Here is a 27,083-nt window from a genome sequence, read left to right as displayed (position 1 = left end):
TTGGCATCATACTGCTTCAGGCACAGAGCAGGGGTAGCAGTCCAGTGGTGGGGAGTTGGGTTGTGGGAGTCCCACTTAGCATAGTCCATGGCCCCTGGAGTAGGCATGGTTGGGAGAAAAGGAGACTAGTGAGTCTGTTCTTCCTCTTCCTGCAAGACACCAGCTGCTTGAAGACGCCCGCAGAAAAGGAATGCCTTTTGCCCAGTGGGATGGCCCTACTGTGGTCTCCTGGCTGGAGGTAAGCCTAGGCAAAGGGAGTCTACTCAGGGGGCTGGTGGGAAGGTTGTGCGGTGTGGGTCGAGGACTCCTCGGGTAGGTAGAGGGGTGGTGTCCGTAGAACTTTCCCAGCTTGTTTCTCCCCTTCCAAGTACACATGTGGCATGCCTAGCACTTAGCCCCGCTCCCTTCCCCAGCAAATGCCCGTACCAGTTACTGTGCAGGGCAGAACTGATGCCACTTACTGCTGATGCCTCACAGGTAGCTTGGTTTGGGTTAGGGGAGCTAAGTATCACTGAGCCATAGGCTTTCACAGGCAATTTGACTCCCTCTATAGGCTGTCCCCTGGACCTGATCACTCATGTGATGTTGGGAAAATCCCCACACATTCTCAGGCCTCAGATTTTCCATCTGTAAAATGGGCAAGAGAGGCATTTGGTGATTGTCATCTCTACATTTCTGAATTCTTCTGCTCTGTGTTTGCTCTTTTGAGACCATGGATGAGGCCTGGCCCTTGCTCCTTGATATTGTCAAGCTCCTGGCAGTGGGGCCCAGATCTTGGGGAAGGGGCTGAACTTACCCCCTGTGCCCGTATCTGCAGCTCTGGGTGGGGATGCCTGCTTGGTATGTGGCAGCCTGCCGGGCCAATGTCAAGAGTGGTGCCATCATGTCGGCCCTGTCGGACACGGAGATCCAGCGTGAGATTGGCATCAGCAACGCCCTGCACCGGCTCAAGCTCCGGCTAGCCATCCAGGAGATGGTGTCGCTGACCAGCCCCTCTGCCCCACCCACCTCCAGGACTGTGAGTGGCGTCTCCCTCACCCAGGACGTTTTTCGGAAGTCCTGGGATAGTATTTGCAAATTTTCCCATTGGTCTTTGGGAAGATGGTAACATTGATTCCTGCCCCTTCTAGTCCCTCAAAGGGCTCAGCCTGGTCTCCGGGGTGGCGGGGGCGGGGGGGTGACACTGATTCCAGGAGGCTCCCAGCAGCCTCGTTCCCTGCCTTCACATACCACTAGTGGGCCCCATCTCCCTATACCCACTGTGCCAACAATTGCAGATCTCTGGGCAGAGTTTCCAAGGGCAGGGCTTCCAGGGGTTCTGTGTTGTTGCTGGACTCAGGGAGGCGGAGGGACAGGGCATTTGTCCTGGTCCTCCAACCTCTCCAGCTGAGTGCAGACTAGTCCATGGACCCTTAGGGTAACATCATTCACTGCTGTCCGTTTCTTTGATGGGGATTCGCCCCTTTTCCACGATCGGTGCCATTCATTCATATTCATTCAGGAAATGTTTGTTGAGCATTTCTAGGTGCCAGGCACTGTGCCGAGCAGTGCAGCTACAGTGATCCGGGGAGGTGCTCTGAGCCAGACAGTGTGCGGGGCTCGGGGCCGGGCCTGTGGGAGGACTCAGGGGAAGGAATGTTTGTACTTGTCCCTGGGGTTCCCAGCTTCAGGGGAATCTTGGGGACCCACAGACAGGACCTGCTAGGTTCCCTTTCTGCCTACAGTCTTCCGGGAATGTCTGGGTCACCCATGAAGAGATGGAAACTCTGGCAACACCCACTAAAACAGTGAGTCTGGCCCTGGGCCTTGGGCCTGGGTTGGGGCTGATGACCCCCATGAGGACGAGGGGAAGGTGGTGGGAAGTGAGAGGGGGTTGCAGTCGGTCTAATATGAGACTGGTATCCCTGGTGTGTGTTGGGTTCTGTTCTCAGGTGGTGGGCTGGTGGGAAAGGAGTGGGATTGGGAACAGTTTGTGTGTGCTGGGGGATCCGTCTCCGGGGGTCCCGAGCTCTCCCTAGGCCACTGGCGCGCTGTAGTGGAGAAGAGCTGGCCTTGGGGATGGGGAGTGCTTTGCTCTGCTCTGGGCAACAGAGTCCTTGCCCTTGTGCTTGATGCTTGCTGGGGGGCCAGGGAATGGGAGAGCCTGGCCCTTGTGGGGCTCCCAGCCAAGCCTGCGAGGTGTGGGAGTGTGTTTTTGCCACACACACATTTGCTGTGCAAACACAGACACATGCACCAGCCCTGTGTTCTCTCTTGACCATCCCAACAAGCTCTCCTTAGTCACCCTTCCAGCCACTGGGGTGTCTGCTCCCTCTGTTTGATGGGGCCTAGGGTGGACGCTTCCAGGTTCCTTGACTCTGCCTATTTCCCCTGACACGCTGCACTCGTTCCCGCTAGGACAGTGAGGAGGGCAGCTGGGCTCAGGTAAGACTCCCTTCTCTGTCCAGAACCACCTCTCAGGAGTTCAGGACAGTATTTTCCCAACGGGCTCCCTGCCCAACAGGACTCCCTGAGTCCCAGTCTGTTTACGTCCCCTCTTCGCACGGAAAGCCGTGGACAGGTTTTCTCCTCCCGCTGAGGCCCCCTCCCTCCTCATTCCCCTCTAGCTACTTGTTCTGGTTTCTCAGGATGGCCAGTGGGGAGCCTTAGAAGGCTGTGTCCCCAGCACACCTGCCTCTTCCCCTCTCTTCCCGGGAATAATGAGACTGAGATGGGTACAAATCCTATTCCTCACTGCATCCCTCAGGGGCACCCCTGGTGAGCTGGGCAAAGACCTTTTACTCATTTAGTTAGTAGCCAAATATTTATTGAGCAGCTACGAGGTGTCAGGCCTTTCTAGGCTCTCTGGATACAGAAGTGGACTCTCTTATATTCTAGGGGAGAGACAGGCAAGAAACACATAACACACCCATGATCACTATGTCATGGGGCGGGGCTCTAAGTACCGTCGAGGAGCACTGTGGATACTTCAGGGGACACCCAACCGGGTCCTGGACAGATCGGTCATAGTATATTTACACAGTGAAACCTCCAGCAGAGGAAATAGATGAAATTTAGAAATATTATGTCAAGTACAAAATCTAAGCCAAAAGATTCATGGAATTTTATACTAAAACTCAAAAATAAGCAAACTTAATAAAATTTTTTTTAAGACAAATACACATCGGAGATCGTAAAAACTGTAAAAACATTTTTTCCAGCAAGGGCATGATAGAATACTCAGCATAGTGGTTACCTCTAGCCGGGCAGCAGGGGATGGGGCGGGGAAGGCGGGCATGGGGGTGGACACAGCCGTGGGATAGCGTGGCTGGTGTCCATCGATGTTGACTTCTTCTTTATGCTTAATAATGAACCTGTGCTACATTTATTTTTATATGTCTAACGATTTCATTTTAAAAGATAAAATCAGTGTTTCAAGCTAAAAAAAAAGGAAGTAGGGTAAGGAACCAGAGTGACGGAGGAGTGCTGTTCCTACAGTCTTTCTAAGGACAGGTAGACAGGAGGCCCTGTGTTGGCAGGAGGTGACAAGAGAGTGGGTGGAGGGGGGCGGCCAGGGGGCGGCTGGGGGTGCGCAGAGGCGGACGGCATGGGGGGGTGGCCGGGGGGGGCGCGGGTGGTGCGCGAAGAGGGGGGCAGCCGGGGGTGTGTGTAGGGTGCTGGAGAAAGCAACAGAAGGCCTGGGGAATTCCTGGACTGTACACCAGAGCTCAGAGTGCTGAGTGTTTCAGGTGCAGGCCTTCACCTGTGGCTTTTGAGTTCTTTAGTCCATACGTAGCTCTTGGATAGATGTGGGAGGCCACTCTGTGGTCCTTTGAAACTGGGCCTGTCCCCTGGGCTCAGTGGGCTAGAGGCCGGCGGGGAACCAGGAAGGCAGGTCAGCCACACAACACCACAAATGCATTCCTGAGTCGACAGGAAGGACTTCATATTATCTGCTGCCTGGATAGCTGCTTCTGTTCATTAGTGTAGATAATTGATCCGTGAGTAGAACCATATCATTCTGAGATCTTAAAAGGTGCCATTTAAAACCCCCACCTCCTACCACTCCCAGCTTCTTAGTGAAAATAAGCTGCCACGGTGGATGGAGGGATTTTTCTCTCCACCGGGTATGCCGGCTATGGCCGGCTGGCACTGCCTTCCTCCCCGATAGCCGCTCTGCCTTGTTCCCCCAGACCCTGGCCTATGGGGACATGAACCACGAGTGGATTGGGAACGAATGGCTCCCCAGCCTGGGGCTCCCCCAGTACCGCAGCTACTTCATGGAGTGCCTGGTGGACGCGCGCATGCTGGACCACCTCACCAAGAAGGACCTGCGAGTCCACCTGAAGATGGTGGACAGCTTCCACCGGTGAGCAAGGCCAGAGCGTGCCGCAGGTCTCCCCCAGCCCTGGGGGGGTCTGTCTGCAGGGATCCAGGGGCCTCCAGCTCCTTGTGTGGCCCGTCTGGGCGCTAATGGGTCTCCCGCTTGTGAAAGCCGGATCCTCGTCTCATCCTGCAATGTGAGGGAGGATTCGGTTCTCTCACCTCCAGCCCTTAAGACACAGAAAGTCATTCTTCCCTAACTTCACATTCTTGGAGATTTCCCTCCTAGGTCTGCATTTCATTTCTTTGTCTTTGGGCTTGCTGAAGTTTCTCTGTTCACCCTGGGGAGCCTCAAACTGAAACCAGTGTCTCGTTTCAGGGTCTAATTCCTTCCAAGTTGAGAGGAAAGGTCTTTCTGGGCCCTAGTCCTGCCTGCATCCCAGATCTGAGCCTCTCAGCTTTGAACCCATGCCCTTTGGTATACGGGATGCCATCCAAGTCTCTCCTCCCCTTTGCTGAAAAGGTCTTCTGTTCACAAGTGTCTGCAGCAGAGGTCTCCACGGCTGGCAGCCCGTGGGCAGAATTTGGCCCCACAATTGTGTTTTGTTTGGCTGACACGGTATTTTAAAGATTATGAATTTAGTTGCCAGCATTTAAACACTAGAAAATTTTACACAAAGTTCTGGATGTCTGGCTTCTCTTAAAAAACTGGAAGCTCTGTTGACACATTCTAGCATGGAGACAGCCAGCTGGTGCTGGTGGTGGCCGCCCTCCTGCCACAGGTAGGCGCAGTCCCCAGATCCTGCTTCACTCACTGTGCTACCTGCTTGAGCGCAGGGGGCACTTGCACGGGGGAGCAAGGTGGGTGGTTATATTCCAGGGGCTGACAGTTGTTAGGAAGGCTTTTTAACATCTAGCTTCAAATCACACAGAAACCTTGCTCTTTGAGCCAGGTTCTTTGTCTTTTACCTCTAATGCCCACGGCCGCCCTGCAGGAGAGGTATGACCCACCTCGCATATTCTGAGTGCCACTCCGCTGGCAAGTGGCACAGCTGGTGTTCAGACCGAGGAGAATGAGAGGATAATGCGACGAATGTTGGGGCTGGGAGCGTGTGGCTTTTCAAGGTTCTCTTGGGGCTCGTGGTCTCTCTGACTCATCAACCACAGAAAGTTCAATTTGGAAGGGATCTAGCTAGCTTCCCCGTTTTATGGGGGAGGAAACTGAGGCACGGGAAGGAGCATCAGGGATGGTAGCCAAGTCTAGCCCTCTTGCCACCACACCGCAGAGCCTGTGATGGTAGAACTCCCTACTGTGACCTCCCTCGGCACTCCCCCACCCCTTCCCAGGGCCGAAAGGGAATCTTTTGTCTCTGTCCCAGAGGCTGCCAGGCCTGGCTGCACCTGTCCCTTCCTCAGTGATTGATAGGGCTGGGGAGAGAAGGGCTGCTCCCCTGCCAAGCTGGGATGCGCCTGGTCGGCTAGCGGACCAGTCAGCCCGGCCCCACCCAGCATTCTGGAGGTCCTCCTGGTGACCCTCTGCCCAGGCCCCAGGAGAGTCTCAGGCTGCACACGTGGTTTCCGGATTCAGCTCTAAGTCTGGAGTACTTCAGGGTTTCTAAAGCGTTTCCCTGTTCCTTACCTCAACGACCTATATACCTGTTTTTATTCCCCTTAACATTTCATAAGCATGCTCTTATGTCTTTAAAAATTCTTTTAAATCATAATTTTTATGGCAAAACACATTTAAAAAACCCTCCTTTGTGTGAGGAAAACAAGCCCGACAGAGACCAGGAGTGTCACCAGGTGACATGGACTGGGGCCAACATCCTTCTTTCTTTCTTTCTTTTTAAAGATTTTATTTATTTGACAGAGAGAGACACAGTGAAAGAGGGAACACAAGCAGGGGGAGTGGGAGAGAGAGAAGCAGGGGAGAAGCAGGCTTCCCGCTGAGCAGGGAGCCCCACATGGGGCTCGATCCCAGGACCCTGGGACCGGACCTGAGCCGAAGGCAGATGCCTAACGACTGAGCCACCCAGGCGCCCCAACATCCTTCTTTCTTGACGTCGATTTCTGAGCTCTTTCCCTTGGAGCATCGTGTTCTCTTGAGCAGCTTTCCTAGAGAACTGGCTGTTTTGATAGGAGAGCTGGCACACATAATCATCGGCAGCGTTCTCCTGATAGTGGTACCATTGCTGAGCGCCTGGATGCTCCAGGGGCGGGGCCGAGCCCTTCCATGCACCACCACCTGTGATGCCCATGGCAGCGCTGCAGGAGAGGGGTGGCCTCATTTCCACGTGCTGAGGGCCACCGGGCTGGGAAGTGGCACCGCTGTATTCAGACCTAGGTTGATCTGACTTTAAATTTTCGCCATGCAATGCAACAGCTTTGAAAGTCCTAGGACTTGGACAGAAAATGATAGCAAGTGAGACCAAAAGTAGACAGAAGGCATTTCCGGTCAGGAGGTGTGTGTGCTTCTGCCGCCTCCAGCGGACCAAGGCTTAAACCAGTGGCTTGAGCAACAATTGGTTGCCTTGGGCCAGAAAAGGGTTCCTAGAAGTAGTGTCTGTGAGCTGTGAGGGATTGTTCTAGGAAGCAGGCCTGCCTGGGTGGAGCTGAGGGGAGAGAAGGAGGGAGTAGGCAGCATGATTTAATTTCACAAGGAGATGGCCTCAATAATAGAGCTGGGAACGTCTATTCCTCCATTTGATAGATGACAAAACCCAGAGAGGCTGAGTGAAAAGCAGTGTTCGAGTGAAGGAAGAACATTCTAATGAAAGGTGGGATGAGCTGCCTCAAGAGGTCGTGAGTTCCCTGTCTCAGAGGTGCTCGGTACAGGTGCTCACACTGCTCAGAAGGATGCTACACTGGTGACACCTGCGTGAAATGGGGGCTTGGACTGGTGGCCTGTGGGGTCCCTTCTAACCTGCAGGTTCTGTGGTTCTTGGCCTGGCTTATGATTATTTATTGAATGCTTACTCTGCATCTGGTACTGTTTAAGTACTTTTAGTACTTTCTGTGAACCATTTCATTTCATTCATTAAGCATTTATGGTGTTGACTATGTGCCAGGCACTATTCCAGGGGTTTGAGATAGATCAGTGAACAAAACAGAGTTGCCCTCATGCAGTTTACATTCTAACTGGGAGAGACAGACAAGGAACGATCTATCTATCTATCTATCTATCTATCTATCTATCTATCTATCTATCATCTATCTTATTTATCTGTCCATCCATCCATCCATTAACCTATCTATAGTGAATATATATACTATGTTAACAGACAAAAAGTACTAGGAAAAAAATTAGACCAGGGTAAGGAGGATTGGGAGTATGGGCTGCAGTGGTGATGGTGGTGTTGCAGTTTTAAATCAGGTGGACAAGGTGACCATTGAATCGAGAAGATGACATTTGAGCAAAGACTTAAAGGAGACAGGGGGTGAGCGATGCAACAGATTGGGGAAGGAGTGTTCCAGGCAGAGGGAGCAGCTAGTACAAAGGCCCCGAGGCACATAGGCAGGCGTAATGTGCTGCCTGTGTTTGAGGAAGAACAGAGGTGTCAGTGTACAAGGGCAAATCATGTAGCATGCGTAGGTCATTGTAAGGACTCTGAGTGAAATGGGGAATCAAAGAAATATCTGTAGGGATCTTTCTGTATGGGTCAGATATCTGTAGGGTCATTCCAGAGCCTAGAGAGTGGGGGGCTGTTGCTTCATTCAGAGAACTTTCCTTCCATCAATCAGACCCATACCCTGGCTGAGAGGGAGGACATGGGTTGGGCCTAGGAGGGGAAATAGCCTTGGGCTGGGTCACATGTAAGCCCTGGGAGAAGGAGGAACACGCCTAGGCTGGGAGGCTCTTTGAGCTGGAAGACGTGGGCCTGGACATGCTATGGCTGCTGGTGGATGTGGAGCAGAGGTGGCAGGAATGTGGCCCCACTGAGACTCTGGCTCAGGGAGGGCTATGTGCCTGCAGAACCAGTCTTCAGTATGGCATCATGTGTCTGAAGAGACTGAATTATGACCGCAAGGAGCTGGAGAAAAGACGGGAGGAAAGCCAGCACGAGATCAAGGGTAAGCTGGTAAAGCTCAGCGGGCCTCCTCTGAAAGGCATGGAGCAGCCTTGGGGGAGCAGGCTCCTACCTTGCTGTTCCCTGCCCTGGGTGAGTGGTGGGGAGAGGAGGCATTCTGTGCCTCAGGGAAGCTCCAAACCCAAGAGGGAAGACTCAGCCCCAGTCTGTGTGATGAGGGAGACATAGTCCATGACCAAAGGACGTTGCCATCTGGTGGAGAAGAAACAGTCCCTGCCCAGTCAGCTGTAACCCCCTCACCCCCAACGATGGCCACCAACTGGACAAATGCAGCGAGTCCCCTAGGATTCCTAGCACTAGAGACTGGTATGGGAAAGTGCTCATGGAACTTGGTGATCTGGGTGGCATTGGGCAGGAAAGAGAGACAAGTCTTAGAAGACCCTTCAAAGGTGGAAAAATAAGAGGACCATTCCAGCCTGGGGGCAGGAGAGGGCCCAGGCAAGGGCTCTGGGGAGAAAGCCGGGAGCCTGACGGCCTGGCCTTGCGTCCTATCGGCTGGCAGGGATGGAGGGAAGTGAGGCTTGTTCTCTAGGAGCCCAGGTGCCAGAGAAGACAGACCGAAGACAGAAAGCAGGGTAGACTGGTGCTCTGGGTCCAGGGAGCCCCATTTCTGTCCCCGGAGGGAGCGTGGCCAAACCTCTTACCTCTTCCTGCCCCTTTCCTTGTTCTGCCCCCCAGATGTGCTCGTCTGGACCAACGACCAGGTGGTTCACTGGGTCCAGTCCATTGGGCTGCGGGATTACGCAGGAAACCTGCAGGAGAGCGGCGTGCACGGGGCCCTGCTGGCCCTGGATGAGAACTTTGACCACAACACGCTGGCCCTGGTCCTCCAGATCCCCACGCAGAATACCCAGGTGGGCATCCTTATCATCAATCAGTCTCAATCTCGGGCTCCCCCTCTGCCCCACTCTCCCGCTCTCTCCTGCTCACACACACGGGTTTATGGATTTGTTGGGGGACCATTCTAGGGCCTGTCTCAGAGGGGAATCACAATGGCCTCAAACCTCCAAGTGGTCCCGGTGCATAACCAAGCTGCCCAGGGAACCAGTGTCCTTGACATACAGAGCCCGCCCAGCCCTGGCCCACAACACTGTGTTCATCCCCTCCCTGCCGTGGGCACCCTTTCCCTCCCCCGACTCCATCTTTGCCTTTGACACTCTGCACCTTTTCCTCACCCTGCTTTTCTGACCCGACCTTTCTTAGAGGAGAACCAGCCCCGGGGTCTGAGGTGATCAGAGAGCCCACTGTCTCCTTTGTCTCCCACCCTAAGGATCTGCCCCAGGGCTCCCAGGCTTGAGAAAGCTAAATATACCAAATAACACAGCCCAGAGCCTCTCCGTGCCAGGGCTTTGTCTCCCCATCACCAGCTCAAAAGATGAGACATCTCCTTAAATTACATTTCATAATTATTATGGGGCTGTCATCCAAGACCATAGCTAAACTCTCTTGAACCTATTTATATGTTTGGCCTTTCTAACTTCCTGTGGGCAATGGACTCTCGAAGTACTACCTGTTGTGCAAAGTACTTTCTGATTTTATTTGTCCTGAACGTGTCCCCGTCAGGCTCCCGCTGGGGAAGGAAGGGCACCACCTCCTCCTCACTGACTGGGTTTGACCTGGCCTCACCTTTGGTCATTTCATCAACACTGATTGTGTTGCCTCGGGGCCCAAGCCTTTGTCCCTCCAGACAGAATGGTCTTAATTCTTTTAGGCTTTCCTCATATAGACTCGCCTCCATGCCCTGATCATTTTAGCCACCCTTGTCTGGACTGTTTGCAGCTGTCAGGGCTCTTGAAATTCAGCCGCTAGAGCCACAAAAGCTATTCCGGGAGCAGATGCGTGTTGGCTTGTGTGAGGGTTGGATGTGTCGTCTTGTAATTCCGGGGGGCGTGTTGGCCTTTTGGGGGTGTCGGGCAGCACGCAGGGCCAGTGTGTCCCATAGGCCCTCTGCGGTGACCCCTCCAAACCAGTTAGAATGGAGAGCACAGATCCCCTGTTCTCTAAGAGCTGACCCCTGCCCCCCATGCGGTTTTCTGTACGCGCCCATCTCCGACCTCCTCTGCTTTCTCGCCCGCTCCCACAGCCTGGGGAGACGTTGCTGAAGTTTGTGGCAGCTTCACCTCTCACTGCCCGGAGGGGCAGTGTCATCTGGATACTTGGAAATTGACCATGCTTTTCTCCTTTCCCATTGCTTAGGAGAATATCACGTTCTAAATACTGACAGAGGCAGGCCTTCTGAAGCTCTGGGGTTACCATTTTCCACCCAGAAATGGGCTTGTTCTTCTCTGTCGTTGGTCTCCTGTCTCTAAATGTGTCTGGGTTTTGTGGCTAGCCGTGCATCTGCAAAGAGCTGCCAGAGACCTCTCTGGTGCCTGCTAACCTTTCTTGTTTTCCTGACTGGTCCATTTAGCTCAGCTCTTAGAGGAAGTGGGAGCTGACCCAACATGGAATTCTTCATTAACAATGGTTAAAAATATCTGGTGGCAGTTTCGAAAATGTTGTTGTTCCTGGCATTTCCCAAATCTCCTGCTGAGTAAGGCTCCTGGGAGGCTGAGTCAAGGCCTGTAGGCACTAGTCAGCCCAAGGGCCACCAACATCTATGACTGAGCAGTCCTCATGGTTTAGATTTTTGATGTGGAGCCTTATGAAATATGTTTCTTTAATCTAAATAAATTAAATCCTTATTTTCCATGGTCTACATGCTTATTTACCCCTCCAGAAAGATAGGAATGCATCATTTTCCCATATAGACAGCTTATGGGGCTTTCCCCCAGTAAGTGAAGCCTGCACATCCATGCATTCTGTGGTCCTACTTTGTTCAAAGTTAGTTTTCTAATGTGCTCCATATGAAAGAATCCTAACAGGAGCAAGATGGCATAGAGGTCATTAACTATACCCCCCCTATCTCTCCGTGTCTCACCCTGTGGACTCCAGGCACGCCAGGTGATGGAAAGAGAGTTCAACAACCTGTTGGCCTTGGGCACAGACCGGAAGCTGGATGATGTGAGTACTTGGCTGTGAATTAGGGGCCTTTGGGATTTGGGCATTGTTGGTTCTCTGGGTTGAAATCCATGAGTTGTGCTTTCCTTGGGCTGATGATTGGTGGGGTGGCCTAAGGGAGGAGAGCTGGAGGGGTTGGGGATGAAGTCAGGGAGTTCAGGGTGGGGAGGGGCAGGGCCAGACCTAACAATAGGCCTAGGGAAGTCTCCATGAAACTCCTTGTACAAAAACTAAAGGCTCTTATGTGTTATACTTCTAGCATCTTCCAACTCTGTGCCCCACTGCCCTCCTAACCACACAGGATTGAAGGTTCCCCCCAAAGGCCATCTCTTTGGGAGCACACCTTTTTCTTCATTTCTCAGACCCCATCTCTCAGTGCTCTCGGCACAGCATGACTCCAGCCTGCTTCTCAGGATTCCTATCTCTAAAAGAGTGTGGTTGTTCGGAGGTCGGCATTATGCTGAGGTCCTTAAAAGAAGGGTCTGCTTGCTGGTTCAGCCGTGCAGTTTGACACACTGGTCCAGACGTTTATCAGTGCAGCTTCCTCTCCAGTTCTACTCTTGAGATACCTTCAAGCCAAGTTAAGGTTCTCCTCTCCTGGCCCCCCTGGCCAGTGAAAAACCAGCCTTTTCCCCTGGGTTTCGTCAGGCCTTTCCCTGAGTTTAGGCTGTCCTAAATGTCCGGATGTCCTGAGCTGTAATGCTCCCATTGGAGATGCCTGCCCAAAGGTACCTGTCCCCTGAGGAGGCAGCCCCCTCCTCAGCCCTCCTCCTCTTCCCCTCCCCTCCTCCCTCCCCCCCACTCACTTTCCCATCACCAGCCTTGCGTGCCTTTGCCTATCTGGTCAGGCTTGGTTGCCTTGGCTCCAAACAAGTTAAAAAAAGAGCCCAGATTATTTATTTTTAATGTTTCCATCTTCAATCAGATCTGTTTCTTCTGCTCTCCAAGGTCTGTGTAGCTTCCCTTTCTACACACCCCTGCGCCGACCAATGCCTCTGTTTAGACTTTTGGGCCTCTTTTTTGGGACACCATTAGTGTTACCTACGTATCAATCTTTCTCCGTTGGGTTTAACAGGGCTAAAGTCCACCTTTGTGGAATGACCGTTATGCTTCAGTAGATAGGACACACTCAGGAATACACAGAATTTGTGGAGGGGTGTTTTCTTCACAGAGGCACCTTGAAATTTGGAGTGTGTTATTTACACACACACATAATGTACGTGTGTGTTTGTGTGTGTGTGTGTGTGTATTCCTGTCAAGGAGATAAATTGCCAGACCCCACCAGCTGTCCCCACTCCCAGAGATCTTAATTTTCTCAATGCCCCTGCTACGTGGACCCCCCCCTTACTCCCCCCACACCTAGGATCTTAGGTTTCTTTGATGCTGCTTAGAAAAATGATGCCTGTATATCTTAGTATGGCGCTTTCTAATTAGAAAGCTATTTATTCCTTCCATCCTTACAAAAATATTCTTTGAAGGCCTACTCTGGGCCAGGCATTGGCCTAGGCAGAGGAGTGTAGTGGTGACAGACATCTCATTTTATGCTCACACTCATCATGTGGGACAGGTTATTATCCCATTGGACTGACTGATGAGGAGCTAAGCTCAAAGAGGTAGCCTCCCTGCTGTCACACGCTGTTGCATGGCAGAGCAGGGATGGAGTGAAAGTGGATCCGATTCCTCTTCTCTCCCCCACATCCTGCTGCCTCCTGGAAGCATGTAGGGCTAGCCAGCCTCTCTGGCTTCAGACATTGGGGTGGGGTTATTGAGTAGATGATGTCATCTTGGCAGCACAGAGGAATTCCTGGGATGCAGCTAGGCGTGGGGCTGCAGAGGACCGGTTCTTGTAGGAAGCTCAAAGGTGAAGGCCAGGTTCTGGGAATAAGGTGGGATTTGGTGGTGGTGGGTGCAGGGGAGGTCGGAGATCCAGGGAGACTACTTCCTGTCCAGCCATCTAACCGCATCAGCAACCTTGAGCTGTCTCTTGAACTGTTTCCTCTGTCAATTCTGGTTCTCAATTTCCCCTCTCTAGCTTCAAGGCCCTGGAGGGTTGCATCCAATTCTCCCCCTACATGGAGAGCAGGACTCCAGGGAAAAGAAGAGAGGAGCAGGAAGAATATCTTTTAGGGGACAAATGATAAAGACACAAGTCTTAGGGTTGGCAGAAGGTGGAAATGGAGAGAGAGAGGGAAGGAAGCAGGGAGGGAGGGAGAGAGAGAGAGAGAAAGGGAAAGCACTCTGGGCTAGGTTAAGGGCAGGATCATGGAGCGGACAGAAGTGATGAGGAAAGTTCCTGATGAACTCACAGATGGGATGCCTGCATAGGAAGCCAGCTGCCATCCATTCATTTAACAAATATTTACTGAGTGCCTACAGTGTTCCCAAGCACTACCTTTGGGGCTGGGGATACACTGGTTGGAACAAAAAAGATCATGGTCTCTGTCCTGTGGAGCACAGAATTTGAAAGTGAGAGGGAAGGAGTTGAGGGAGTGGAGGGAGAAGGAGAGGGAGAGCTTAATGAAATAATCTCATAAGTACATGAAAAAATGATACTAGGGTGGGTGCTGGGACAGAGGCACATGGTGCCAAGAAATGATAGAAGCATTTGGCCTCCTCAGGGCACAAGCAGCAAACCCCAAGGGCTTGGGGCCGGGAGGGGTTGTTGAGGCAAGAACTGGTGGGTTAGTGTCCCTTGTTCCTCTGGCAGCTCTCTACCTGTACCAGTTCTGAGAACACAGGGGTTGGCTTCGGGGTGGGGGAGATTAGACATGGCTGCCAAGCAGGGTGGAAGCGGGCTCTTCAGTGTGGGCTGGGGAAGCCTGTGCAGAGGGGTATCCTGTAGGGTTATGGCTCTGGGTGCCCTTTGGCAGAGAGAATTTGGAGACTCAGCTGGTAGATGGCAGAGGCCTTTGGAGGAGCCTGCCTCTGATCGGCCATCCACCTGACCCATCACTGTCACTAGGTGCTCTCACTCGATCCCATTAGGGATAGGCAGCCTGAGAAAGAGGTAAGACAGATAATGTCCTTCCTATTTTACAGAAACGGAAGCTCAGAGAGGTCCCTTAACTTGCCCAGGGACACGGAGCTAGTAAAATGGCAGCCGGGTCTCCCGACTCCTGGCCGGGTGCACTTCCAGCGCACCGGGCCGAAGCCAGAGTGAAGGCAGGAGGCGTTGCGGGGGTGGTGGCCGCTGCCCACTTCCCATGGCATGAGGCTGAGGGGGGTAAAATACTCGAAAGGTCAGTGAGCCTCCGCAGCCCGGGTTGAGATGACGGGGCTGGGCGGGGCAACAGTTCCAGGATGCTGCAGGATGGTGACAGGTCGGACCAGCGGGGACACCACCCCACCTGGAGGCGGGGAGTCTCAGAGCCTGCAGGAGCCCCTGGGAGTGGTCTCCTTCAGCCCGAAAGGGGAGGTGACCCTCCCCCCCGCCCCCCGCCTTCGGGCGGGCCCGGAGGGGCACCCCTAGAAGCGGCCGCGAGGGCCCTTCGCGCAGGCAGCGAGTGAGGGCCTCCGCGTGTCGCGTGCAGGGCGAGGACAAGGTGTTCCGGCGCGCGCCGTCCTGGAGGAAGCGCTTCCGGCCGCGGGACCCGCACGGCGGCCTGCTCGGCGCCTCGGCGGAGACGCTCCCGGCCGCCTTCCGCGTGGCCAGCCTGGGGCCGCTGCAGCCCCCGCCCGCGCCGCCCAAGAAGATCACGCCGGAGGGTGAGTGACGGGCTGTCGGAGGGGCCTGCGGGCGCCGCTACACTAACGCTGCCGCTGCCGTCGGGCCGGCGGGGCGGGCCGGCGGGGCGGGCCCCCGGAGCGCGCGCACTAACCGCCGCCCTGTGTTCTCCCGCGGCCGCCGACTCCTCCCAGCCGGGACGGCGGGGGCGCCGAGACTGGAGCCCTCCACGGTTCGGACCTACTCCTGCTGAACCCCTCCCCTCCCGCCCCGGCCCTCGCGGGGGTGTGCCCGTGGCGCGGGGTAAGTGGGCCGGGCCCGGGCCGCACGTCGCCCCCCCGCCACCCCGCCCCCGGCCGCTGCTCGCGCGCGCTGCCCCGTGCTCGGCCTGCCCCTTTCTGCTTCTGCCGCCGCCGCCGCCGCCGCCGCCGCCGCCGCCGCGCCTGGCGCTTGCAAGCTTGCGCTCACGCCTGCACCCCCTGGCCCCCCGGGACGACTCCCCGCTCACGGCGCAATGCCTCTCTTTCTCCCTCTCTTTCTCTCTCTCAGCTCGCTCCCACTATCTCTACGGACACATGCTCTCCGCCTTTCGGGACTAGCCACGGCTCCCAGGGCCAGCGTCCTCCAGCTGGGCTTCACAGGCTCAGCTGGCCCCGGCCCCTCCTGCTCGTCCCCCGTCCTCTCACGGCTCCTAGTCTCGTCGGTGACTTTCCAGTTGCCCTGGATCTCAGAATATACTCGTGCGCCCCCTCGGCACCCCACTACCCTGAGTCCCACCGTCTGTCCTTTGTGAGTCTCTTGTGGCTGTGGCTGGGTGTCCACGTTGTCCGTGCTTGGGATCCTGGAGAAGGGACAGGACAGCAGCAGCCCAGGGCCGGGTGTGACTGCACCCTCCTTCTTCTGGACCTAGCCTGGTCTGGACTGTGACCTCCACCAGAGTCCGGCACATGGTGCCAAGGGCTGGGGCTGGGACCTTCCAAGAAAATGGCACTTCAGACTCTGCCTTGCGCAGGCTCTTGGGCCTTCCGGTCCCTGTGCACATCCCAGCTGTCTGACATCTGGTTCCGGCACTCCCAGCATCACCCCTTTCCCACCTCATCTCCACAAGGGCAGCTCCTGTCTCCAGGACCTCCTTGGGGGCAGGGAGGGGGCTGCAGAAGGCCCCGTTCTCTCTCAGGATGGTGAGGCTGGGGGAGGAGGAAGGCTAGGGTGGTGATTCCAGGCCCTTGCTCAAGATGAATCCCAAACGTGAGTTGGGGAAAAATCTGAGAACAATGGGCCCCTGAGCTTTGAGCCAAGGTTAAGGATGGGGAAACTCTCAACCCTCCCGCCCAGTGAGAGGTGCAGGCCGGCCAGCTAGAGGGAGAGCCAATGGCCTGTGTTAGTCTTAAGCTCCAAAGGCAGGGGGAATGCGTCCTGTCCTGCCCCAGCCATAAGGTGTAAGGTAGAGCTGCTGTTGGGGCAGGGCTGGGGGGTCGCGTGGGGTCTTGGCTCCGGGGCAGAGGAGAGCTATCCATGCACTGCGCACTCTGCTCCCAGTATTCCTTCCCTGCTGTCCTCCTCTGCCCCACCTCTTTAGTAATCCAGCCCCTAAGAATATACACAATGGGTGGATTGAAGAGACATTGACCTCCAAATCAGATTTGGGAAATGGTAGTGTGAGGCTCTCTTCCCCTGATCTCTTGGGAAGAAAATAAAGCTTCCCCTTCCGTGAGTCTTATCCCAGGTCCAGGAAATCCAATGTTGGTGAAGGCCCTCACTCTCCTGCTTGCCCTTGAATCACCCACCCCTTGTTCAGGGCTCTTTTGGTGTGCAGGGACTGCCGCCTCCAGAAATTCCGGAGGACCCCCCCACCCCTGCCGCCCCAGCCTCCATCATTTTAATTGCTTTCCTCAGCTGCTTGGTGGCAACCGGGGCTTAGGGATAGAGGTCCCGGTTTTGTCGGAATGTCATTCCCAAGAAACCCCTCCTCCTTAGCCACTTCCTCATCCTGCCAAAATGCCTGGAAGTGTTTGGGACCCAAGTTCAGGGTGAGGTGATGGACCCCAGTGAGAGGAAAGGAAGAGTATCTGGAGCAGGTTTCCTGGAGAAGCGCCAGTGCTGAGCCATCCTACAGGTGGCTGAGCAGCTGGTTGGCAACCTGATCGACTTGGGTTCTGTGCAGGGGCTCGGCTAGCAGGTGGGATAGTGGGTCAGAGCACCCTGGCCAGAAGGAGCGATGGAGCGATGCCAGGGCTTGGAGCCTTCTGCTGTTTTTCAGTAGAGAAGAGGTCCACCCGTGGTGGGGCCGAGTGGGCTCCCCAGGTGTGGGCATGGCAGTCAGCTGCTCTGATTCTCTCTCAGTGTTCCTTGCCCTCCCTGCCCGGCAGGCTGCTGCGAACGGAGCTGGAGGCGTTCTTGAGCAGCAGATGAGTTGGATGGAGAGAAAAGGCCCCTATCCCTGGGTAATGGATGTTAGGATTATGGAGAAACCCCTAAGATTGGTGGAGTTGGGGACCACCAGGCCCTCTGTCTGCATCAGGGGACTTTTGATGGACTAGCCAAGTGGAAGATTCAGCCCCAGCTTCTCCTCCACAACTTCACCCTGTCATGGTTGGCCATGTACCTGGGTCTGTTCAGGGCATCCTGGGGAGTATTGCGGGGAGGTGACGGGCAAGAGAACTCGTGCATACAGTGGTGGAAGGCTTTTATCCTGGTGTCTCCCTTGCCTCACAGTCAGTGTAGTTTTGGAGAATCGCCAGTGCCCCGAACCCCCCTCACCAGCCTCCTGTATCTTGTCGGTTCCCTTCTCAGTACTGTACTGGCTCAGTGCATCAGGAATGGGTGTGTGGTTGTGGATGAGTGTGAGTGTGGGTGTGTATGTATCAATAAACAACCTGGTTTTAAGACAACCTACACATGGCTCTGGTCTTTATTTTATTTTATTTTATTTTATTTTATTTTTAAACTTAGAGCTCAGCTGACCCGTCCAGCTTCCTCCACAGTCCTCTGGGAAGTAACAATCTGAGTTTTAAAGACATAAAGTCAGGAACCTTCTGTTTACTTACCTAACTATGGGATTGCTAGAAAGGCTAATGTTCAGGTTGCCTGCGCCAAGGGAATTAGGAAGAGGAGTGAGGACCCTGATGCGGGGCTTGACTTCTTCCTCTTCTTCCTCTCTACTCAGCTGGTCCAGCGCCGCCCTCCTCCTGGCCTTTCACAAGGCTCCCAGGGCCACTGCCCCTCCACGGCCCCTGCTCAGATCACCCTTTGGCTCATGCTGCAGCAGCTCCCTCTACCTGTCGATCAGAGGCCCACCCCCTCCATGTAGTGTGACGGGCTGCCTGTGACTTGGCCCCAGTGCCCCCTCACTCACAAGTCTGAGTCCCCCGAACTCAGGAACGTCTGTCCCTCGGCCCCATCACCAGAAGGCAACATGAGTGCCTCTTGCCTTCCCTTTGCAGCAACAAACCTTCCAGACCCACGTGGAGCATCACCTGGGAGGCATGACCAGCCCCTCCCCAGCAGAATTAGATAAGCAATGACCCTTTGCGCCCTGGCACTCTGCACCCCACCATGCTAGGCAGTCTTTCTCCTCGTCCGTTCCCACAGGGGGCTGTGAGGAAGGCCCTTGGGTCTGTCTTATTGATCTCCGGGTCCCCAGATGGACACACTCGAGTGAATAAATGAATCAACCTTATCTCAGAGGGTTTTTAGGATTATTATTAAATAAAGTAAAATTTACTGGGAACTATTGTGTGCCAGATACCGTTTAAGCATGCTCAGTGTATTAGCTCATGTAATCCTCACAGCCCTGTGATGTGTTATCTTGGCTGTTTGCAGAACAGGAAATTGTAAGGCTGAGACCACACAGCTGGTGAGAGACAGATGTAGGTTCCCAGGCTAAGTCTTCTGACTGCAGTGCCTTGTCCTTACTACAATATGTATGTTAAAACTCCTGACCCAATGCCAGGACTGCCTACCAAATGTTACTTTCTTCTCTCTCTCTCTCTCTCTCTCTCTTATTTGCTTCTGTTTTAAGTGAGCTCAAGCCTCTGCCCCTTGGCTCCCTCTGCTCCAGCTCCGTTTCCCAAACCCACACTCATGTGGTTACTTGGCTTCTGTGGACTACGTTTCTTCTGCTCACCTAAATTGTGGACTCCTTGAGAGCAGCATAATAGACCAAATCCTTTCCAAGGCTACCACAGTCCCAAACACTGATGGCACAGGGTGGCAGAGTCCATGGGCACAGGTGACAGGATGGGAGCAAGACAAGGCAACCTGTGACGCAGGAAGGGCACACAGAGGAGGGAAGGTGCTGGCCTTGTGCCTGCAAGCCTCTGGGGGTCCCTTCCCACCCACTCCATGGAGGTAGAATTGACCAGCCATGGTGGCCAGCTGGCTACAGGATGAGATCTGAAAGAATCCAGAAGAACTTTTTCTTTTTGGATTGAAAACTGTTTCCCAGTGTTGCCATCCACTGGGATGGGGAATGTGGAAGGAGTGAGCGTACGTGGAAATGTGAGTTTAGTTATAGACATGCTGAACTTGAGATGAGACCCCAACATCATGTTTCTGTCAGTGTTTGTAGAAAAGAAAGAAGATTCTAGATTTCTTTTCTAGAACACTCTCCTTTGCCTCCCTTAGGAATGTTCCAGGAAGAGTGAGAGGCAGAGTCTGTGCCTGGTGGTTGCCTGTGGCTGGGAGGAGAGGCACCGCCAGAATTGCCATGGTGTGGAGGTTTGGGGTTCCCACCCAGGCCTGGGCTATGGGTCCTTAGCCAAGACCCCAGCCGAACCCGGAACCTTCAGTCCTTCTTGAGCTTTGGTGCACCACCAGGCACCTCAGCTCCAGCCTGGAGCCCAGAAGCCAGGAAGTCAGACAAGTCCAAGGGATGTGACATGTTGGTGATAGGGTTCTATCCATGCAACAGACACCTGATTTGAGGGGGCTCCTCTCCTCTCACCTTCCATTGTCCCCCTCCACCTCCTTCTCCAGGTGGTCCTACCAGCTACTATACTGGCAGCACTGAAATCGTTTTCCAGTTGGCCAGATAGATGACCTTGAGAAGTTGGATACCTAAGCAACCAATGGTACTTGAAGCAACAAATAGTACTGGAAGCATTCTGCAGTTCACGCTAATTAGCTAGACACTCTAAGAAGTTCCTATTTACACACTGACAACCCGTATGCCAATTCCCAGTAATTCTTATCTTTACCTTCTAGAGGGTTCCCTGAAGGCCATTATTAGCTAACATTTGATTAACCCGGTTTGATTTATTGCAGGTACTTCCACTGGAGACTGGATTTAAGTTAATTTCCCTAAAGAACTACCACTCATTATTCATTAATTGGGGTCTTATCTGTAATTTAATTGTGAAGGCTAAGCATTTATTTTAGGAAAGGCTCAGTGCTTTGATGACAATTGTTTATTCTGTGCAAATAATGGGTGAGGTTGGGCTTCCATTTGGCAAAGTTTGCTGTTCACACCTTTGAGATCTCAGCAGCTTGTCGCTCTGGTGGGAAGCTTAAGGACTTAAAGACCAAAGACGAAATAGGTACACAATGGCCACCCCTGACAATGATCAGGAACAGTTGACCCTGATGGCCATTACTGAGGACTGTTCATCCTTACCAGGTTAGGAATATGAACCTCAGTTTCCAATTGACATGATGAGTGAAGAAGAATAAACTTAGAAAATATGTCAGCCACTCCAGAGCCTATCAGCTGTGTAGTAGAGACGAGTACCCTTGTCCTTTACTGCCCCTAGCTCCCCAATGAGAAGCAGGGCAACTGAAGGTGGGATTGTATCCACCCAGGAGCTTGGGAGACACCAGGGACAGAGGAAATGAACTTGAGGGGAGCAGACTCCCCCTTTGAATGTGTAGTTTAGCGTTTTTAGTGGATAGTAAGGGAGTGAATGTAGGCTTGAGAGCCAAGGTGTTGCACCCAGGCTTGTGGATCTCCTCATCTCCAAGTGCAGCGAGTCAGGGGGAGCTAAAAGTCATGCAAATGACGTAGGTATTCCTCTCCGGCCGTTCCAAGAAGGTGAGACTGTAAACACAGGGACACGGACTCAAGAAGAAAACCCCACAGATAGGGCAGATGAAGCCAGTCTGTGACTCCCAATAGGCCTAACCCTGACTGGTTGTTGGAGACAAATAGGCCCCGGGGTGGGGGGCTGCTCCCTTCTGCACCCTCACCTTGGTCTGTGAGCCTACTCTGGGGTTTCCTTCTTCTCTTCCGTGAGCACAGTTTCTGGGAGTGGGGAGTTGGCAGCCCTCTTCAGGAGCAAGTCTGGAGGGCAGATATGAGAGAGATGGTCCCACTGAGCCCAGAGCAAGTGCAGAATGGGTCCCAGAGCCTGGGAGGTTAAACTGGGCGAAGTCCCAAACAGGGGCCCTGAAGAATTGGGTGGGCGCTAGAATGTGTCACGCTCCGAATCCCCAGACTTCTGTAATGATTCTGAAACTTACAATTTGCAATAAATCAGACATTCAGCCTAAAGCAGTTGGAGTTAATAAAATTTTTAGTAGATGTTCATGGTCCATTCAAATTCTAGCTCCTGCTATCTCCCCAGCTAGTCCTTATGTAATTTATGTCCAGAATCTTCTCAATTTTCCACCCACCTTCTCCCTTCAGCCAGTAGTTGGAAGATACAGCATCCCATGAAGAGAACCCCAGCTTCTCTTCCTTTGATTGTTCTTTGTGAGGCCCTCCCCCTGCCCCCAGCAGAACTGCCTTCATCCGCTGAACTGTGGGCAGGGAGCCAGGATCCCCTTCAGCCTGGAGAGACGGAAGGGTGTGGCGAGGGGGACATGCTGGTTGGCCTGCAGGGAATGGACAGTGTCTGACCCCAATCACGCTGACCCCCTGCCCCCAGCAGAACTGCCTTCATCCACTGAACTGTGGGCAGGGAGCCAGGATCCCCTTCAGCCTGGAGAGACGGAAGGGTGTGGCGAGGGGGACATGCTGGTTGGCCTGCAGGGAATGGACAGTGTCTGACCCCAATCACGCTGATTTATTCACCTCCCACTTTCCTGCAGGGGCCCTGGTAATGTCACACCAGAGGAGAGGCAGGGATTAGGGAGGGGAAACCCACAACTTCCCACTCTACAACCCCACCTGCTGGCAGGGGGATGAGTGCTGGGCAGAGAGAATGTTCATTAGTTGGAAGGGACTGGACCCCTTGGGATTTAAGATGGAGCACATATACTGGTGCAGTGTCCATGTGTAAGGAAGCGTGCCACAGAACGCTGGCCAGGCTTTCCTCCGGATCTCGAGGTGTTTGTGGATCTGGTCTTCACCCAGCCAGTGGACCACATCCAGCTTCCTTCGTGGTGGTAAAAAGAGCAGGGCTCGCAGCACCTGGTGACCACCAGCAAGATAGCTGCTCAGCTATCTTTTGGAGCTGCTTTTGGAACCTTACCAGGTCCAGTCCTCAGGAGGCACCTGAGGGGCTTGTCTGCACCACTGAGGGGGAGGGGCAGGAGCGGCAGGCACCCCCTCCCTCCACATCATCACAGACGCTCTTCTAGCACCCAGTCTTTATTCATTTTTTAAAAAAGAAATCCAAATAAGTTAGCAAAAAAAAAAAAAAAATTACAAAACAATGTCAAAACCACACGATGCTTAGTTAAGAAAAGAGATCACCCCAAGAGCCCCTGCCCCCCTCCCTGCCTGTCCTGGCAACTTGTGCACAGGAGACCTTGGTCAGATGGCGGCTTTACAAACAACACAAAACATAAAACCACTGGAAGGTTCCCAGGATTCACTGCAAAAGCTTGGCCCCCCAGGGACTTGGGAACAGAGGATTGTTCCTCTTCCTTTCTTCTCCCTCGATTCAGGGCAGGCCCAGCCCAGCCACTGGCATCGGGAAGAGACAAGAACAGGAGATGTACACAGCCCGTCCTGCTCAGGACACTGTCTTCAGCTCTCAGACTGTTCCTCTTGAGGGGGTGGAATTGGCTGCATTATGAACAAAGGGAAGCTCCTGAGTTTGCCCCCCTGAGACGGGGCCCACACGAGGGGCACTCTGGTCCCCTACTTTATCTCCCTGGAAACAGGATGCTCCTTGCTCTAAGGAGTCGGCTAAATGAGAGCATCCATTCCCTCTCTGGGTGGCGAGTTAACCTTATATGGATGAGGAAGGGGCTAGTCTGGCATTTGGCAGCCCCAGGGCCGGCTTTCCGGCATCGGGACAGCCTGGCTTGGGAAGCCCGTGCTGCAGAGGTGGTGGCATCTGTGGCCAGTGTGGGGGGCTCCCACGGACGCCTGGCCTGGCAGACGGTCTCAGTTAGGTATGGTTTCATCTGGAAAGGCCACAGAGACATCTTCCACTGTGATGCTGTCCACAATGGAGGTGAGAGAGTGCAGGTTGTGGGCATCCGTAGGGTCAGCTGTGAGCAGGTGATCTGTAAGGAGAAGGGGGGAGGACATTACCTGGGTGGTGAAGGGGGTTTCAAGACCCAGGACAGGGAATGAGCTCTTTGGGGCTGGCACAGGTTTGCCCGGACGGATAGGTGAACAAAACTCAAGAATCCTACTCCCAGCCCATGCCTTTCCTAGTGCCGGGCCTGCGTACACTGAACGCATGTGCCTCCTCTCTGAACTCCCCTACTTGGCTTAGAATGCGAAAGCAGCTACTCCGAGGTGGAGCCAGGACGGCGCATCCTGGAGACTGGAACTGCCCTTGGCTGGCCCAGTCGCACTGACTGACTCAGCAATTCCCAGGGACCCCTGGGGGCCATTCTCCTCTCCATGGAGAAGGTCAGGCCCCAGGCATGGGCTGGGGAGCCGTAGGAGGCCTAGACTGATCCTTAGCTGGTCAAGGTCTTGAGGAGGCGTAGGGCCTTGTGGCTCACCATTTGGGGCCCCAGGTTCTGCAGTTCCCTGGAGAGACCAAGGGAAGAGGGCTGGAGCAGAAGTAAGGTAAAAGGAGACGACTGGGCCCAGAGACAGGCTGATGGGGTTGAGCCAAAGTTCTGAGGGTGCGGGTCTCACTTACCCCCTGTGTTGGGGCCAAACTCCAGTGTGCTGCCCCACTCTGGACTGCAGGAGGCGCTGTGGGAGCTGCATTCACTGGGCACCTGCAAGATAAGGGTGAAGGCCCAAGGTCAGAGCGCAGGCCATTTTTGTTGGTGTCTCTCTGTCCAGTTCCAACGAGCAAAAGCTCCCATTGTGGGGTTGGAGGGTGGGCCATAGGCTGCAGCCCTCCAGCCCAGGGCACCCCCAGCCTCAGGATCTTCACAATCAGCAACTTTCATGCCCCCGCCAGGCCACAGGAGCCCCTGCTTCCAGGCCTTTCCTGTCCTCCATCCTGGGTGGCGATTCTGTCCTGGCAGGACACCCAGCATAAAGGGGTCCCTGGTTTTCCTGACTCTGGGATAAGGGTGGAGGATAAGGGTGAAGGAAGCAGGTGCAGGCCGGCTGGGGCTCTGGGAGAGACACTGGGTAGATGTTCTCTCTGCTCAGCCACACACACGGGATGGCGTGGGGTGGGGGGTACAAAGTGGCACTTGGCCACTTTCAGGCCCCATCCCCAGGCGCTGGGATTAATTATCACTCCCACCCAGGCTGACTCTGGACTTGCTCTTGGATCCCTCCTTCGGTCCTCTGCCACCCCCCTCCACGTCTGCTTCTCCCCACTGCCTTTAGCTTGGCCTGAAAGGACAAAGGGACACCGGAGGTCAACTGGACAGCCCAGCTCTGATGAAAGAGGGGGTCCTGTGGCCCCTGTAAGATCCCACCTGCCACCTACTCCAACTCTCTGACCGAGCCCCACACTGGGGTCCCCAGGCTGTCCAGGTGCCTCCTGTGCCCCTGCCCCTGGGGCACCTGGGTGGGACAGCCACTTACCCCTGGCTGGGGCCCGCCCCCGCCTCGGTAGCGGAGGTCCCGCTCTTCCTGGTTGAGGGAGCTGAGCAGGGCCTGCAGGCGCTCGATGTACTGGATGGCGCTGCGCAGGATCTCCACCTTGGGCAGCCGCTGGTTGGGGTTGAGCAGGGTGCTCCTCTTCAGGGCCTCGAAGGCCTCATTCACCTTCTTGAGCCTGCGCTTCTCCCTCAGTGTGGCCGCACGCCGCCGGTCCACCGACACCGACTTCCTCTTGCACACCTTGCACGCCCACGGCAGGCACTGGCCCAGGCAGTGCTCGGGGGTCCCCAGCCCCTTGTCCTCAAGGGGCCCTCGGGCCTCGGGGCTCAGGCTGAGCTCAGTCCGCTCATAGCCTGGTGGCTCAAAGGCCTGGAGGTGGACGGGCAGGTAGTTCTCCCCGTCATAGAAGTGGGGTTCCTGGTAGAAGTAGGGGGATGTCTCATAGAGCTCCATGGGGTCGGAAAAGCCTTGTTCCTGCCACCGGCCCCCAAGCTCCTGCAGCCCCTCACACCAACTGCTGGGTGCCATTTAAACCCTCCCTGCTGGCATGGAACCAGAGATAAATATAGCCAATGCCGCAGAAACCTGAGCCCCCCCTAAGCTGTTGCTGCACATCAAGACGTTTACAGTGGATTAGATGTGATTCCCTTCCCTCTCCCCCCAGCCCCCACCCCCCCCCAAAGCCTGCCTGCCCCAGCCTGGGCTGGCTCCTGTGCACGGGGAGGGAGGCCGTCGGTGTAATTTGATTAGTTTTCATTTCTCAGCAGCCCCTGTGGGGCAGGGGAGGTGGGGGAGGACACACATTCTCCTCTCATCTGCTCCTTTCAATTACTCCTAGCCAGGCGGCCTGCCTGCTTTCCCCTTGCTAGTCCCAAAGAAGTGGGGTGTGGGGGGGAGCCGAGGGGAGGGAACAAGGAAGGGCAGGGTTCAAGGCTGGAAGGGGCCTGAAGAAGTCAATGTGTCCATCCCCCTGCCTCCTGACAGCACTTAACCAGCCTCCATCCATCAGAAGCATGAGACCACTTCAAATTCGGGGCATGTTTGGGGGCTCAATGTCCAGGGTAAGAAGGAACCTGGACTTTTGGGTTTCCAAAGCAGCCTGGACATCTTAGGTCTCAGGTCTCCTGTAACGGGGGAAATTGAGGTAAGAAGAATTTTTTGGTCCCTTTGGCAGGGGTCAGTAGAAGTTTTCCCTTTGACCCAGCTGGTCAGGGGCAGAGCAAGAATGAGGACTTACAGGCTACTCCTTGCCACCTTCCCCGCAGTAGCAAGGTCAGGATCTATTAAATCCTCTGTCTCCTCCTTCTCTCCCTCTGGATCATTTATCTGTCCTTCTGTGTTGCTTCTTCAACTCCGTTTACTGCCCCATCCGGGCACCCAGGTTTTCCTGGCTGCTTACTGTGGGTGGGGTGGGAGGGAGAGAAAGCAGAACCCTCCAGACTCACTTTGAATCTCGCCTCTCCTTGGCCACCTGGTGTGGTGGTTCTGCATCTTCTCGTCTAAGCCATCAGTTTTACACGTAGTGTGTAGGTCTCAAATGTCAGTGGGAGGAAGGACTACTATATCTTCAGGCTTCTCAGTCCATGGTCACCTCTCAGCAGAGGGTTTGCGGTCTGAGAGGACCAACGTTCCCAAGACTGTGGGCTGGCCTGAGAGACCAGCAGTGAACAAGCTCAGCCCTAGGGCTGAAGAGTTACAGGGATGCCCCAGGCAGGGTCTCTGCCCTCAAGGACCTGACCATTAGTAGACCCCAATGGTCACCTAGTTCCCCCCAACCCATGATTCCTGAGTCCCCTTCACGGGTGGCCATTGTCCAGCTGCTGCTGACCTCACAGGGCAGCCTATTCTACTGACGTGCAGCTCTGGCCACAGAGTGGCCTTCTGGATTTTGGACTGTGATGTGCTTCCCAAAAATCCTTTGGTCCCGTTTTTTCTCTAGGATCCTGTGGATTAAGTCTGATCCCTCCTCCACTTGACATTTGAGATTGTTATAAGTTCCAACCGGTGGCAATAAGAGGAGGAGGAATGGTGCCGGGGACTCAGAAAGGACTTCTCAGGGGTGGTGAGACCCATATGGAGCTTGAAGGAGCCGGCTTTCTTGCCGCTCATGGTTTATGGTGAGGAGCCAGGAAAATGCTGGTGTCTGTTTGGGGTAGGGACTAGAGATGAGGAG

The 27,083-nt window shown here is 54.5% G+C and overlaps 2 protein-coding genes across 2 annotated transcripts in view; one reads left to right on the top strand and one right to left on the bottom strand.

Moving 5' to 3' along the window:
- Nucleotides 1-16,533, top strand: part of PPFIA4 (PPFI scaffold protein A4) — a 36,042-nt gene extending 19,509 nt beyond the window's left edge. The window contains exons 20-28 of the mRNA XM_028120243.2: nucleotides 157-238; nucleotides 818-1,018; nucleotides 1,725-1,787; nucleotides 4,173-4,348; nucleotides 8,276-8,373; nucleotides 9,069-9,244; nucleotides 11,325-11,393; nucleotides 14,921-15,095; nucleotides 15,604-16,533. Coding sequence (XP_027976044.1) covers nucleotides 157-238; nucleotides 818-1,018; nucleotides 1,725-1,787; nucleotides 4,173-4,348; nucleotides 8,276-8,373; nucleotides 9,069-9,244; nucleotides 11,325-11,393; nucleotides 14,921-15,095; nucleotides 15,604-15,653 — 1,090 coding nt within the window. The 3' untranslated portion in view covers nucleotides 15,654-16,533. The remainder of the gene's footprint in view (nucleotides 1-156; nucleotides 239-817; nucleotides 1,019-1,724; nucleotides 1,788-4,172; nucleotides 4,349-8,275; nucleotides 8,374-9,068; nucleotides 9,245-11,324; nucleotides 11,394-14,920; nucleotides 15,096-15,603) is intronic.
- A 6,793-nt stretch (nucleotides 16,534-23,326) lies between these two features.
- On the bottom strand, nucleotides 23,327-25,438 carry MYOG (myogenin). Its single transcript, XM_028120371.2, has 3 exons — nucleotides 24,893-25,438; nucleotides 24,042-24,123; nucleotides 23,327-23,448 (listed from the first exon to the last, which is right to left on the bottom strand). The coding sequence occupies exons 1-3, from the start codon at nucleotides 25,436-25,438 to the stop codon at nucleotides 23,327-23,329; spliced, it is 750 nt and encodes a 249-aa protein (XP_027976172.2).
- Nucleotides 25,439-27,083: the final 1,645 nt, after the last annotated feature.

Source organism: Eumetopias jubatus, unplaced genomic scaffold, assembly GCF_037043125.1.
Source record: "Eumetopias jubatus isolate StellerSeaLion01/CBP00866 unplaced genomic scaffold, mEumJub1_p1.0 scaffold_12, whole genome shotgun sequence".
In the NCBI taxonomy this organism is placed as follows: Eukaryota; Metazoa; Chordata; class Mammalia; order Carnivora; family Otariidae; genus Eumetopias; species Eumetopias jubatus.
This window is presented reverse-complemented; position numbering and strand designations above follow the sequence as displayed.

What these genes read in the sequence shown, in the direction of transcription:
- MYOG (XM_028120371.2), bottom strand. Translation starts at nt 25,438, where the DNA reads ATGGCACCCAGCAGTTGGTGTGAGGGGCTGCAGGAGCTTGGGGGCCGG. An exon ending in GGGGCGGGCCCCAGCCAGGG is followed by an intron (nt 24,124 to 24,892) that starts GTAAGTGGCTGT and finishes CTTATCTTGCAG; the next exon opens with GTGCCCAGTGAATGCAGCTC. An exon ending in GTTTGGCCCCAACACAGGGG is followed by an intron (nt 23,449 to 24,041) that starts GTAAGTGAGACC and finishes TTCTCCTTACAG; the next exon opens with ATCACCTGCTCACAGCTGAC.